This window comes from Pelodiscus sinensis, chromosome 12 (assembly GCF_052426305.1).
Source record: "Pelodiscus sinensis isolate ZL-2025 chromosome 12, ASM5242630v1, whole genome shotgun sequence".
Taxonomy (NCBI): domain Eukaryota; kingdom Metazoa; phylum Chordata; order Testudines; family Trionychidae; genus Pelodiscus; species Pelodiscus sinensis.
In genome coordinates this window covers 5,681,401-5,697,377 of record NC_143063.1, presented here as the reverse complement: position 1 = coordinate 5,697,377, position 15,977 = coordinate 5,681,401, and the positions used below count along the sequence as shown (strand labels likewise).

The following is a 15,977-nucleotide window of genomic DNA, read 5'->3' as shown; positions in this document are numbered from 1 at the left end:
GAGAGGCAGACCTCACAGAGAATGGGTAGATTATATAGCGGATTGGTGCGGAGCTAATCAACAGAAACTAAGCCGCTCCGTACTGGACAGGGAAAGATAGAAGGAAATAGTGAGGGAGGCATCGGATACCAATGGGCATTTAGCCCATGGTTGATGATAACGATATGGCTACACTGCAGAGAAGTTGGAAAAAGATAAGCAAATTGAGGTTCGCAATTTGCATATCTTTTTTCGTTTTTCCCAAAAAGAGGCTTTTCTGAAATTAGTCCTGTCTACATGGGGCCAAGTTTTGGAAGAAACTCCTCTTTTGGAACATCCCTTATTCCTCTCACCGAGAGGAATACAGGGATGCCAAAAGAACACACCTGCTTTTTTGGAAACTGTTCCAAAAAAGCGAATGCATTTGTTGGACATGGCACAGCTTTTTCAGGATACCTCTAGTATCCCGGAAAACCTCTGCAGTCTAACATAGCCTAAAACTAAGCTTGAGTCCTCTCTCCTGGGGCTATTCAAAGAATTCACACCAAAACCTGAAAGCCTAGAAGTTTCTTGGTAGTTTCTTCACATAAAATACCTTCACCCTTCTTCTGTGCTTCACAAATAGTGGATGCCTGAAAACCTATCCTTGGGATTCTGCCATTTGAATAAAAATGTCTCAATTTTGTTAATTAGAATTTTGTTATTCTAATTCTATACACATTCAATTCTGGGATGGAAATAGTTTTTTTATGATTATTATGAAAATAACTGAAGGGGGAAAGAAACATGATACATGCGAAAGTTAAAAAATCAAAGGTCAAAAGTTTCCCCACTTAGTGCAGGGAATGGAACAAACATTGATTTGTAACACCTATTCCGCACATGGGCTAATTTTCACCTTCTTCTGGGACCTGGGGCAAAGGACACATTCTAACATGAACTACTAGAGTAAATGGTGGGTTCTCTGTAACTTCAAGTTTTGAAATCACGAGCTGCAGGCTTCAGTAGCATAGCTACGGTGCGTCTACACAGCAGTGCTAGCTCGAAATAAGCTACCCAGCACCACATTTTGAAATAGACCGCTATTCCACCAAGTCCCTTAATCCTCATGGAACAAGGTTTACTGGGATGTCAGAATAGCAAGCCCATTATTTCGATTGCATTTTGAAATAACAAGTGTGCTGTTAAGATGCAGAAAATGCTATTTCAGGATATTAGACATATCCTAAAATAGTGTCACTATCTAGATGTACCCACAAAATCTATGGGTCTATTATAGGAGTGGGTTATGTGGTCTGTGATGTATGTGTCTCTGAGCCTAATTGGCTTAAGAATGAGATTTTCTCTGAGCTGGATCCAGGAGCTGGTATTATGCCTTTGCAGTAATTCACTGCTTCTCAGCATTGTGAAGCCAGCTGCCCGACTACTTCTTTCCAAACTCTGTCACACTCCATGCCAGAGGCAATGTTTTTTTTTTTTAAAGTCAGTTCATGGAATTGTAAATAGAGAAGATACCATACTAGCAAAACTACATTGGGTGTCACTGATAAGTGGTGAGGTCTTCTCATGTTCAAAGAATTTAATTATGCATGGGCCTGATCTAAATTCTCAGTGACCCCAATGGGTGCCTTTCCAGTTGCTTTAAGGTCAGAGAGGGTATGTCTACACTACAAAGTTAGTTCGAACTAACGGATGTTAGTTCGAACTAACTTTCCTAGGCGCTACACTAGCGCTCCGTTAGTTCGAATTTAATTTGAACTAACGGAGCGCTTAGTTCGAACTAGGTAATCCTCATTCCACGAGGATTAAGCCTAGTTCGAACTTACTAGTTCGAATTAAGGGCTGTGTAGACCCTTAATTCGAACTAGTGGGAGGCTAGCCCTTCCCAGGTTCCCCCGGGTGGCCTCTCTGGGCACAGCCAGGAAAACTCTTCTCCTCTCCCCCAGCCCCGGGCCCTTAAAGGGGTAGACTCTGGCCAGACGGCACTGGAGACAGACAGCCCTACCAGCAGTGTCTGCCCCTGACCGAGTGGCCCCACCATGAGCCAGGCAGCCAGTGGCAGCGAGCCGTCCCCTGCCCAGTCCCCGAGCACCCAGGGGCCAGCCAGGGGCCGTAGACGGCACTCGGCCCCCTGGACTAGTGCGGAGGTCATGGACCTCATTGAGGTTTGGGGGCAGGCCCCCAAACTCCAAGATCTCCGCACTAGGAGGAGGAACGTGGCCGTCTACGGCTGCATAGCAACTACCATGACCTGCAAGGGACACAGGCGCTCCCGGGAGCAGGGGCGCATTAAAGTTAAGCAGCTGCGGCAGGGGTACGCCAGGGCCACCAGGGGCGGCGCCGCTGCAGGGGATGACACCTGCCCCTACTTCCCCGCCCTCCACCAACTCTTGGGGGGCAGGGAGGTCCGCACCAGCCCAGGAGGTATTGAGCCGGGAGCAGAGGACCCTGACCCGGGCACACCGGAGGGGCCACCGCAGGATGTCCCAGCGTCCAAGGAGACCGTACCGGGTATGTAGTTTGAATTAAGTAGTTCGGGGGAGGGGGGAGGCGGGAGGGAGACCAGAGACCACACGCGTGGGCCATGCCTTCCACGGATCACGCAGACACCTGTGCACGTGCGAGCACATGCCATGCCACCCTTGGGCAGGTGGCTCCAGCTGCGTGACACCCAGGGGCCATGGCCCAATAGGCACATGCTTGTGCAAAGAGACCTGACATGCTCCCGACCCCGGGGCGGGACCCAGCAGGATGCTTTCCCTTCACATGTCCACTCTACACGGAGGCAGGGAGATGTCCCCCTCCCCCTCGCCGCCCCGGCCACACTATACATGGCACAGGGACATGGGTGTGGTCTTGGGGCAGCTCCCTGTCCTTGGGAGAGCCAGACATCCTGACCATGGCCTCTGTACAAGCACAGCGGCTCTGACGGTGCAGGACATGGTCACCCTCACGTTGCGGGGTGGAGGAGGGGGCTGGGCATTATCCACTGTGTCCCCAGGGAGAACTGACCACTTCTCTTCTTTCTCTACAGCTGCACCAGCTGCTCGTGCAGGGCGCACCACCCTGCCTGGGACATGCTCCCGCACCCATGGCCTGCTCCGGACCACCACCACGGAGCAGGAGTATTGGGACCAGCACCTGGGGGCCCTGCGAGCCCTGCACCGCACACTGCAGGCCTGGATGCGGGAAGACCTGCAGCTCCGCCACAAGCTGCTGGCTCAGGTCCGAGGGCTGAGCACAAACCTGCAGGTCCTGCTGCAGAGCATGGTGCCCCGTGCTGGTCCTGCGCCTGCTGCCCCCCCAACTGCTGTCCCTCCTCCCACTCCTGCCCCCCCTCCCACCTCTTCCTCCTCAACCCCCACACCCTCTTCCTCAATGTCCACACCCCCCACCTCAACCTCCGCACCCTCCACCCCATCCCCCCGGGGACACCGAGGCCCCCTCCCTCGCCGTACTGGGAGGCGGTTGGCCCGGCGAGACCCCCACCCCTGATCCTTGAGTTTCCCCACCCCCTTCTTCCCCTTGCTTCCCCCTTCCAGCTCCCTCCTCCCAGTTTTCCCCCTCCCCTCTCCCAGCCTCTCTCTTCCCCTCTCCCACCTCCTTTTCCCAGTTTCCCCCAGTTTTGTTCAGTAAAGAGAGTTTCTATTTTTGACCACACGTGTCCTTTATTTTGTACATGAGGAAGGGGGGCTAGGGAAGGGTAAGTGGAAGGAGGTGAGGGAGGAATGGGGTACGAGCCCCCGATGGGGAGGACTGGGCTGGCTCTGCAGGCTCCTCGGGGTGGAAGCTCTCCTGCAGCCCCCCAATTGCCCCCTCTCCCCAGATGGCAGCCTGTGGCAAGTGCAGCCGGGCTGATGGGCGAGTGCTGTGATGTGCCGAGTGTGGGCACTCCAAGCCAGGACTGCTTTGCAAGCGGGGAACCCCTGAGAACTGTCTGTCCGGGGTGGGGGTCGGGACCCTTTAAGCGCAGCCCTCGGCTAGCCTGAGACAGCATCTCCACGCTCTAAGTCCTAACCTGATGCCCTGCCGGCACTGCTTCCGGCCATCCTTAAGCCCGGTTCAGGGTCCACTTAATGTGGACACGCTAGTTTGAATTAGCAAAATGCTAATTCGAACTAGTTTTTTAGTCTGGATCGGTTAGTTCGAATTAGCTTAGTACCCAGAGGGTACATTGGCATTGATCATTTGACATTGGTCAAATTTGACATTTGACATTGGTCAAACCCTGTTTTTATAACCCTGAACCTTAGAAGTCAAAGGACATTTTGGCTATGTCTACACTGGCGATTTCTTGCGCAAGAACATCTTGCACAAGGGTTCTTGTGCAAGAAGTCTTGTGCAAGAAAACATCCACACTGCCATGTGCGAGCTGTGCTTTTGCGCAAGAACATCCATGGCAGTGTGGAGACACTTTTGCGCAAGAAAGCTCTGATGGCCATTTTAGCCATAGGGGTTTCTTGCGCAAGAAATCCCTGCCGAGTGTTCACACTGCCCTCTTGCGCAAGAGCTCCTGCATAGCTCTTGTGCAAGGAGCTGTCTCTTATCATGCTGTACTGTAAATTTCCTTGCAAAAGAGCGGGCGGGCAGTGTAGATGCTCTGCGGATTCTTGCGCAAGAATGGCTGTACTTGCACAATAACCCGCCAGTGTAGACATAGCCTTTGGGTGAGCAAAGGCTGCCAAGATTTGGCTGTTAGTACAATGGGAGTGGGACATGCATTGAAAACTTAAAGAATCCCAAGCCCTAGGTATCACACCTGCCTCTACATTTGTGTACACACCATTTAGATTGTGCATTCACACTGGCTGTGTCTACACTGGGCCACTTATTCCAGAAAATCAGGCGCTTTTCTGGAATAAGCTGCGAGCTGTCTACACTGGCCCTTGAATTTCCGGAAAAGCAACGATGCTCTACTGTACAAAATCAGCCGCTATTCCGGAAAAACTATTCTGCTCCCGCTGAGGCATAAGTCCTTATTCTGGAACACTGTTCTGGAAAAGGGCCAGTGTAGACAGCCCAGTAGTCTTTTCCGGAAAAAAGCCCCGATCGCGAAAATGGCAATCGGGGCTCTTTTCCGGAAAAGCGTGTCTACATTGGCCACAGACGCTTTTCCAGAAAAAGGGCTTTTCCGGAAAAGCAGCCTGTCAATGTAGATGCTCCTTTTCTGGAAAAACTGAAAACGGAATAGTATTCAGTTTTAAGCAGTTCCGGAAATTCATGCCAGTGTAGACACAGCCACTGAGTCTGTGTGAGTTCACAGGCTGTCATTAAAAATTTAGCCCAGAATGGCAAGGGAAGGGGAGTTCGCACCAATCCAAGCAAACCCTCGCTTCTCATCATCATGGCACTTTCCTGGAAGCAGGAAGAACATGAGGGATGGTCCATATGTAGACAGACTTTGATAATGTAATAATGTCTTGTGCAATGTAGCTTAATGATAGATTAAACAGATGTAGTGTAATGGCTAAAGTGAGAATAAATGTTAAGCAACAATCATTCTGCCGGCCACCCTGGGTTAGCAGGGAGGAACAGTCTTTTAGGCCATTGGTAAAAATGCATCAGATGTCAAGGCAGAAAGAGATCAGAAGGGTCCTTGTGACCCAGCATGATCACAATTGTGCTCTTAGAAGTAATTATAATACAGGTGGTAGTAAAGAAAACACGAAAATGATTGAAATGTGGTACTAATAGAAGTTTTGTATTACAGTCCCTTTGCCTATGTAAAACAATTATGTAGTTGCTGTGGAAGTAGTGAATGAGTGTGGAATGTGAGTGATTGAAGATAGATAACTTGAAGGCTCAGCAGTTCAGCATCCACATGGTCAAACAAGGGGGAGAAAAAGCCAGAAGACTCAGGGGTGCTAAGATACTATCTATTGGGCCTGTTGTAAGGCAGACTGCTGTAGACGGCCTTGGAGTTAGAGCCAACAATTGCCTTGGAATGACACCAGGCAAGACGCACCAACAAACTGATGTCAGATGAAAAAGAAAAACAACTTCCAGATAAGCAGGTGTTACATAAACTGATTAAAACTATTAAAAGTTGACAGAGCAAGATGAATAGATCTGAATGGGAGAGAAGTCCTATAAAAGATGGTGTGTCTTGCATGACTTTTTGGGTCTCAGCTGATCAACGCTTGAAAAAGCCCCACTCCTCTCTCCTCCTTACATTTAACTTGCCTGGCCAGTGAATAAATGAGAGCAACAGATTACTAACTATGAACAAGACTGTGTGTGTGTCTAAGTACAGTATGTGGGTTTAGTATACTATATGCATATTCCAGAATAATGTTACGTTATCACAGTGTGGTATTTTGCCTTATCCCCCATGTGATTCAGGGGAAGAGATGGGATTTTATATTTTTAAAACCCTACACAAGTGCTTCTAAATCTGAAATTAGGAGCTGGGCCCTGTGTTTGGTTTTCTAGGAGAGGAGCAGGAAAACTAACATGTTTTAAAACATCCAATCAAAGTCTCCTTGTTGTAACAGGAATTCTCCATGCTGGCATCTTCTCTGCAGGAATAGGAACTGACATAACCTTTAATGCTATTCAAAGGATTCAGGCAGCAATTTTTCATTAATCATAGTCCTGATTACTGAGATCCTCCATTAGTTGGCAAAGCCAGAATCTAAGTGGGATGGGTTTAACTTCAGAGAATTAGGATTGCATGTATAAAATATTAAATTTTATATTTAAAGCCATCTGTCACAGACTATCATCAGCCATGGAGAATGATTTTTCCCCCCTGTGCAAAGAAGCTATTTATATAGGTTGTAGCGGATTCACCAAATAAAGAGATTATACTTTTCAGTGCAAAGTTATTGTGTTGGTTCTCATACTGCTCACGAGAATTCCATTAGTATACAGTCTCTCAGCTGTAAGTCGTAGTAGAAAATATCACCAGGGTTTAGTTTTCTTCTGGAAAAGACAGCAACATTCAGACCTCCTTTCCAGGCAGTGTCTTTGGAGCCAAATGACTCCAGGGCAGTAGGGTACGCACAGGTAAAGAAACATGCCAGTCCAAGCGAGAAGCTAAGCAGTGCAGGACAGCAGCAGGAAGACTGCTGGAAGTGGAATAGTTAATCTGAAATATAGCTGCCATATGCCTCTGCACAAACCTTATTCTTAAAAAACAAAAACAAAAAAACCACCCTCATTCCAGAAATGATTTCACTTCCAAAGTGGATTGTTAAGGCATCATCATCAACACAGACAGAAAGAAATTTTGTGTGTGGCTACAGGGCCATTTATCCTAAAAACCAAAAACTACAATTATTCCGAAAAAAGTTTTCCATGTAGACAAGGCTCAAAGAACATACCTGAACATTAGCAGAAATTTCTCTGTGATATATTTGGAATTTTGCCTGAAGCAAACTCCTGATGGATAGAAAATATCCACTTTACTGTTACCATGACTTTGTTTACTAAAGTAGGAACCTATTTGTGATCTGTAAAAAAGACACCAGATACTACCATGTCCATAAACAGCTGATTTTTGTAATATAGAAGCACCTTTGGCCTGATTTTCACATTCTTTCAATAGGCAGTTGTGCTCGTGATTACCACAAATGCATGTGCATGTTAACTGCATGTGCAAATCTATTTCATTTACCATTTGAACATGCAATGTGCACCCAAACGAATCAAAGCAGTCTCACAATGGTACAACTCGTGTTTGAAAACCTTCCCCTAGATGTGTTTGGATTATGCAACTATGCCTCTTCTCATATTATATAATCTCTAGTTGTTCCTCCAAATCAGCTCATTCAAAATCTTACGGTCTTATCATTGCAATTGGATATTGACCTACCCGTCGCTCCTTATCACCATATTCAATGCCCAAGGTATCCATGGCACGGACAATTGCTGCCAGTGACTGAATAGTGTTGCTATAGACCACAGGCTTGTACTGCTTCACGTCTTCTCCAGAGAAACCATCTTCATGAATAATCCTAAATAAAAAGAAATGATAAAGACCCGATATAAATGCCCATTTGCATTGCAGGATTAGAACAAAGTTGATTAAAAATTTATTTAACATCTTGACCGGCCTCATTTATTTGTCATATCTTTTACTATACCAGTCTGTCCCATTAGTTGTATGTCAGACTTTTAAGAGGGACATGTTAGTTTTCCTGTTGTTAGCTTCACTATGAGCCCTCACACAGGGATCCAATTTACTGCTGTTGTCTGCCTCCTATTTAACTGTACATACTTGAACCTGGAGCAAAACTTGACTGGTTTTCAATTCCCACTGATTGCAGCAGCCGTTATTGGTAGTCAGGATGAGGTTTCAGGTCCCAATCGACCTCATGCGGAGGCCTATGGAAATGTTTCCCTTGATTCCAATGGGAATTGGGTCAGGCCAGTAGACAGCCACAATTGCTTAATATAATACTTACAATCCACTGGAGTCACTTGCTCACTATGCAAGTTTACCATTAGTAGCTCTGCCGGCGACACACTCTAAACGCGGCTAATAAATTTATGGCACAACTCAAGTTCTTTACCCAAGACTGTGGAGAAATCCTGCTTCCTGCAACGCACTAGAAACCATTCATATAGCACTGACTGCACTGTGTTCTCTAGTCTCTATTCATGTCGCACAGAGAATGTACCAGAATTCTACATATTCCAACTCAAATCAGAAAACAGGGGAAGGGAGAGCAAAGAGGCAGCTGCCCCAGAACCCAGGACTCCAGGCTGGTACCGCAGTAGCCTTTACATGTCTGCCGGAGCCCAATGCAGTCCAGTCTGCATGGCACTGAGGGTTGGTTAGCCCCAAGTTGTGTCCCTTCTATTCAAGGCCATTCCACTGAGTGCAGTGATGTTTTTCAGCAGTCCTGCCAAAAATATGACTTTATAGAAGTTAATATAAAGCCACCTGTAAGATTTCTCTCATTAGCCTTAAACTAGTGACGCTTTATTTGTGCTCCTCCTGAGCCAGTGTTGGAAGATTATCAGGTCTACAGATCTTACACTTGGATTTAGACCAACTGTTTAGTATACACCCATCTTCAAGCCTTACTAATAATTCACTTCTCACTCGATTTGTGTCCCCTCAGGCATAGGGTTGCCAGGTGTCGGGTTTTTTTGCCTGGACAGTCCGTTATTTCTGGCCCCTGCCCGGTAAAAAAACCCACAGAAAATACTGGACATTTAAAATGTCCGGTATTTTCTGTTTTTCTCAGATGGAAGGCCAGCGGGAGGAAGGGGGAGAAGGAGGGAGGGAGGGAGAAATGAGGAGCATGGGAATTCTTAAAGGTGCAGCAACTTTTTTTTTTTTTTGCTCCACAACTTTTGTCTCCTGGCTTTTTTTCTTCAACCAAGTTTTTCCTGCCATTTTCGGGATTTCTGGTGAAAGCATCTGGCAAGCCTACTCAGGCATTAGTCAAGTTGCTAAAACAGGCCATACTCCTGCGGGAGCTACAGAGGTGTAGCAGTTGCTGGGGACTACCAATGGACCATGGGCCATGTTCAGTTCTATTGCAATAATTAAAAGGAAAAGTAACAAACACACCCATTATGAATTGCTATTTGTGAGATGATGTAAATATACTGCAGGAGCCAAGGGGATGTTCCTGCAAATGACAGGTGATGTCTGGACCTGCTACAACACCAAGGGAATAAGACAAAAAAAAAGTGTTCACATACAGCTCTAGCAATAAGAAAAGAGAAAAACAACCCCCAAACCAATCAACACAGCAATTCATGTAAAAAATGATGTCACCCTCCAGACAGTGAAATGCTGCTAACTATGGCATTGGGGACAATGTGATGCTTTGGACAATAGGTTGCTCTCAGTCTGGATGGCTTGTCACCAAGAATGTGTGCTGTACCCATGTTCTTTAATGGCAATAAGCTTGACTCTTGGAGAAAGGATGGACTTTGTTCTCCACATGGAGTGGGCAGAAAACAGGTGGATGGAGCATTGAGGAGGGATGGGATTGAGGACTGAGCCTGCCCTACATTTTTCACAAACTTAAACAGACAACTTTTCAATGGAGTCACATGCACTTATCACTCTGCACAGCCCAAATTCTATATTCATGCATGCCAGCCAAGGAATTTCATACCGAGGCAAACCATGCCCTTGTACCACTCTGTCACAGCTAGGGACTTTCAAGTCAGCTTGCCCACCTTGCTGAGGGATTCCCTAGGTGGTGGTGTAGCAACTCTGTTTTTACCACCTGCATGCTGGGGCAAGCAGCATGTCAAGACAAGGCTACAGCTTGGTGACCCCAGACTGCCAGAATAATCAAAGCAGGGCTGAGGCTGCTGTGCTAGAGATAGTGACAGAACCCGCTCTTGGAGAGGCTCAATATTAGTAAGCGGTGGTGCTGGCTGATGAAAACTCTGAGTCTTTGTAAACCATATGGCTGTAAAGTCATGTGTTTTAATGACAATGCAACACATGTTGCAATGTGTGTAAGATGCTGGGGAGATCTTGCCAGATGTATTCTGTAAACCATACAAATCTACAGAGAAGCTGTTTTTTAAACCAAGGGAAGGATAAGGAGCAATAGGGAATGATAGCTTCAGAAGCTTTATTTTAATTGCTTTTCGATTCTATTGTCATGGCTTTCTTGAGTGAACACTTCAACTCACACAACCTGGTTTTATTTGAGGAGATGTTTCTTTTCCCTCCCCCAAGGGAGATGGCTAGGCTGTAGGAATTGAAATGATAGAATCACCATGAGTTTAGCTCTTACTTCAGCAAGTTGCCAAAAAGGTTGGTGAATCTTGACCCTTCCCTTGCACTGGACGTGAGATTCACTTGGGTCCTAGCTTGATTTACAGTAGTTGCATCATTCCTTAGAAGGGATGTGGGAAATTCAGAACCCTGTGGGTGATGTCTAGCAAAAAGTACCACATTTGGCATGAGTCAAGTGGAAGGGGACACAAATTAAGGATTCATGTCCCTAAAAGGTCTCTGCTCTTATTGTGGTGCAACTGACATGCAGCGCTTTTACTATACCTCGTGGAGATGTAACAGGCCCCCGTAGGCTCCTCAACTTTATTCTCTTGGTTGAGTGACCTCACAATCACCGAGACTATTTACAGCACGGCCCAATAGCTTCAATCAATATAAACCTTTACCCAGGGTGTTATGGTCCAGCAGCCTCAATCCATAAGTCCAACCCTGCATCCAGGGTATTACAGCCCAGTGGCCTTAGACTACATACTCATCCCTGCATGCAGGGTATTATGGCCCAGCATCTCAGCCCTTGTATTAAGGGTATTACAGCCTAGTGGTCTCTGTCAATATACATGCTTCTGTATTCAGGGTATTAGGACCCAGCAGCCTCAGTCAATATACACAAGTCCCCCTCTGTACAGTAATACAGTCCAGTGGCCTTAGTACATGTATAAGCCCCTCTAGTCAGGGTATTACAGCCTGGCAACCAAAGTCCATACAGCTGTGGTAAAACTCCCCCCATGTGGGGGTATGTACAGAGGAGGTAGGCCCTCCCTCTCCACCAGGTCTCAGTCCAGGGCCCTGTTGGCAGTGGCATGGTCCACTATTCGCTCAGCAGGGAATCCTGCTGTAACACACTGAGCCCTCAGGGAACAATTCCCCCCGCCCTGGGCTACTTCCTAGAAGTCTTTATAGTCAGTCTCCAGTTGGAGCATGCCCAGCAGGGCTGTGGAGGTGGGGCTTTCTCTGCCAGTTGGGCCAACGTAACTCCATCAGTTTCAGTGCAGGGTTGATACACCCATGGTAAACACCTTTAAGCAAGTTCTTCCCTTCTAAAGTTTAGGCTGAGGGCACTGGAAATATGCAAAAAACAGAAGTGGCATTTGCTTGGATGAGTAAGGCAGTTAAGGTTTTTCACTTCTTCGGATGCCTTAATGGCACATAAGCTCAAACCCCTGTATGTAGAATTTCTGTTATGCCAATTGCTACACTAATAAGGGGATCAGAATTACAGCAGTGTCTATAATAATTGCTTCCTGATGAATGTGTGTTTCCCCTCTTAGAAGCAGCCTCAAGCAGGATTTAAAATGAGAGTCCCTTAGGTGCACCACAAAAAGCAAGTGCAACGTTACCTGTTTAATGTGTTAATTCAGAGATTGGCTTTAGATTTCCATATTTCACCTTATAACTTGAATTAATAAATAAAATAAATAATAATAATAATAATAATAATAATAATAAATCACGGCTTACTTAATGAAGAGAATAAACAGAGCACCTGATTCCAATCTCATACTATGGCACCTGAGTAAATCCACTGAAAGCAGTGAGATACATGAATTCAGTCTCCATGCTCAACTAGTCCTTCATCTCTTCAAAAACTGCTACTGCTACTGATGTAATTAATACACTTTTGGATGTATATAGCAGCGTTTCTCAACCAGTGGTACGAGTACCCGTGGGGTACTTGAGAGAAGTCTTGGTGGGGTGCATCAACACAACTGAAATTTGGAGAAAACTGAATTTTTGTTTGAAGTTTTACAGCGCTTTATTATTTTTGTACTTTTTACACCCAAAAATGTCATCGCCCGCCCGGCTACGATTAAGTTGTTTAAGCGAATGTGTTGCAATGGTAGAAAATTTTTTTGTGTGTCTGAAAACTGTAGGTACTGTGGGTACTTTATGTATATATATACATATATTTAAAAGGAGTACTTGATAAAAAATGTTGGTATATAGAACCTTTAATCCAAGGCTTTTCAAACCTTGCACAAATATTAATCACTAAACCTTGCAAAACTTTTTGGGGAAAGAGCAGAAGCTGAAGTGCCTCACAAGAGAGTCAGGGTCGTGTCCCGCTTTTCGTGATGTTGATAGGCATCTGCCAGAGACTAGATTTACACTAATCAGCAACATAGCCAAGGAACATAGCTCAAGATATTGCTCTATGCCTCAGAATCAGATTGGGGTTGTACTACCTTAGTTAAGAACAGCATCTAAATGAATGCAAACAAATTGCACATCACTACTTTGCTTCTGCATTAGTTACTGGTGGAACAGTTACTGAGTGCCACCAGCTTTCATCAATGACATTCACAAGAATCTAAGATCTCACCTGTTCTGTCAGCAAAATAGCAGAGTCATATTTGTGGCAGTGTAGTGTTGGGGATGAGGGAGTCAGAGCTCAAAAATACAGTTGAGAAGCTATTATTGGTTTTTTAACACATTTTAAGGCATTCTAATCTGACTCATGGATTTATACTGGTGCATCTCCTTTTACTTCAATGGAGTTACACCTCATTTACACCAGCATGAGAGGAAAATCAAGCTCACTTGGGCTATGTCTAGACTGCATCCCTCTGTCGACAGAGAGATGTACATTAGGCATGTTTAAATTGCTAATGAAGCAGGGATTTAAATATCCCACGCTTCATTAGCATAAACATGGCCACCACTTTTTTCCAAATGGGAGCTTTTGGGGAAAAACCTGGCAGTCTAGATGCGAATCTGTCGAAAAATAAACATAAAAATGAGGGGTTTTTTTAGGTTTACAGGATCTGTTGAAAAAGGGTTTATTTTTTGACAGATCCGTGTCTAGACTGCCGGGGTTTTTTCGAAAAAGCTCCGTTTAAAAAAAAAAAAAGCGGCAGCCATGTTTATGCTAATAAAGCATGGGATATTTAAATCCCTGCTTCATTAGCAATTTCGACGTGCTTGATTTGCATCCCTCTGTCAACAGAGGGATGCCGTCTAGACGTATCCTTGGATTCAAGTTGTAAAAAGTCCCACTTGAAGGTGGAAGGCTAGATCACTGATGTTCCACAATGCATTTCCTGTAGACAGGCTTCCTTCCAGAGTGGGAGGATGTTATAGGAAAATTACAGTTTGACAAGTACACAATGGAAGCTAGGAAAACAGTTTAGGGTCAAAATTTACAAGAGGACTCAATCTGGCATCCAATTTTCACCTACCAATTGCAAACACAATAACTGTGGTCACAAACATGAGGCGATTAGATACCTGAGTTGTGGTTGCAATTAGAAAGCTAGATGTTTTGTTCCTTTTATTTATGCCCACAAAACTGTACCCACAATTGATCTGGGGGGCAAAATTGGAGGCTGTTAAAAAAAATTGGCCCCTAGTCTCATTCACCAGATAGCAGTTTCAGAGACTTTGTCTAGACTGCAAGCCTCTTTCAAAAAAGAGCGTTTAGACTACAAGCAGTTCTTTCGAAAAAGCACGGTTTGCATTACATAGTGCCTTGTTTCGAAAGAGCACTTTCGAAAAAAGGTGTTATTCCTCGTAAAAATAGGTTTACCGCGGTCGAAAAAATTGCCGCGTTCTTTTGATTTATTGTCGACAGAACGCGGCGGTAGTCTAGATGCAAGTAAAGATTTTTCAAAAAATGCCACTTTTTTTGAAAAATCCCTGTAGTCTAGACACACCCAGAGTGAATTACAGTACACACCACAAACTTTAGGTAAACCAAGCATTATTTCAAGCCCACTTTCCCGTGGGCTCTGAAGCATAAAGGTTACTTAAGCTTTATACTGCACAGCCCGCAGCACGCATAACCACTATGGTTTTTATAGGTCACACAGTTACATTTTAAAATGAATTATTACATCCCTAGTCATAACCTGCTCTCTGTGCTGACAAAATCCCAGGCCTACTGAGGGAGGCAGTAAAGGGAGCAATTGCCCCACGGTCCAGTGTTTGAAAAGGGCTCGGTGCTCCTAGCCACCATCGCTGCTACTGCAAGAACAGCAGGGGCCAAAGCCCCAGGCCCTTTAAATTGCTACTGGAGCACTGTATGGCTCCCTCTGGCTCTGAGGGCTGGGGACACATGGTACAATGCACTCCAGGCAACACTGAGGGCTGTCTGCCCCCGACTCTCTCTTTCCAGAAGCACAGACCCCCCACCTTGCCCTGGGGCCCAGCAACTCCATCAGCCTCCCTGCAAAATCCCTAGTTATGATTTCAGTTAGCACTGCAAAATCAGTACAGTTAGAGAGACAAGTCTTAGAGCACCAGCCATGTTATTTTGTATCTGCAAACCCAACAAGGAGTCATATGGCAACTGAAAGACTAAGGGTATGTCTACACTACCTCGCTAGTTCGAACTAGCGGGGTAATGTAGGCATACCGCACTTGCTAATGAAGCCCGGGATTTGAATTTCCCGGGCTTCATTAGCATAAGCGGGGAGCCGCCATTTTTAAATCCCCGCTGCTTCGAACCCCGTGTAGCGCGGCTACACGGGGCTCGAACTAGGTAGTTCGGACTAGGGTCCTATTCCGAACTACCGTTACTCCTCGTGAAACGAGGTGTACCGGTAGTTCGGAATAGGCACCCTAGTCCGAACTACCTAGTTCGAGCCCCGTGTAGCCGCGCTACACGGGGTTCGAAGCAGCGGGGATTTAAAAATGGCGGCTCCCCGCTTATGCTAATGAAGCCTGGGAAATTCAAATCCCGGGCTTCATTAGCAAGTGCGGTATGCATACATTACCCTCCTAGTTCGAACTAGGAGGGTAGTGTAGACATACCCTAACAGATTTATTTGGACATAAGCTTTCGTGGGTTAAAACCACTTCATCAGATGTATGGAGTGGAAAGTGCAGAGGTAGGATGTATATATGTATTAGCATATCAAAGAAAGGGATTTACTTATCAAGTGTAGGGCCAGTGTGAACAAGGCAAATTCAGTCAGGGTGGATGTGCAGTTGATGGGGAGGTGTGAATATTAAGAGAGAGAAAACGATCATTCTAAGTCCTTTTTCAGTCCGAATTTGATTGTATTACATTTGTAAATGACTTGCAGCTCTTCTGTTTTTCTTTGTAGTCTGGTTCTGAAGTTTCTTTGTAAAAGGATGGCTACTTTTAAATCTGTTGCTGAGTGTTCAGAGTGGTTAAAGTGTTCTGGGTTTTGACTCTATGAGCAATGAGAGAGTGAGCTGGAGTCTGTTCCCATCTGTGCACAATCAGCAAAAGGAACAGCCCAGTTCTGATTAGTGGTGATGATACAGATCCAGCTGGGCCCTGTCTCTTCCAGGTGCTAGGCTGAGTTTGCTGTGT

General features: G+C 45.6%; 1 protein-coding gene across 2 annotated transcripts in view; it reads right to left on the bottom strand.

The window, feature by feature from the left end:
• GNAO1 (G protein subunit alpha o1) overlaps window positions 1–15,977 on the bottom strand; it is a 357,537-nt gene that overhangs the window by 240,916 nt on the left and 100,644 nt on the right. For both annotated transcript variants that reach the window (XM_075940405.2, XM_075940404.2), the window contains exon 3: window positions 7,796–7,937. In XM_075940405.2, the coding sequence (XP_075796520.1) occupies window positions 7,796–7,937 (142 nt within the window). The remainder of the gene's footprint in view (window positions 1–7,795; window positions 7,938–15,977) is intronic.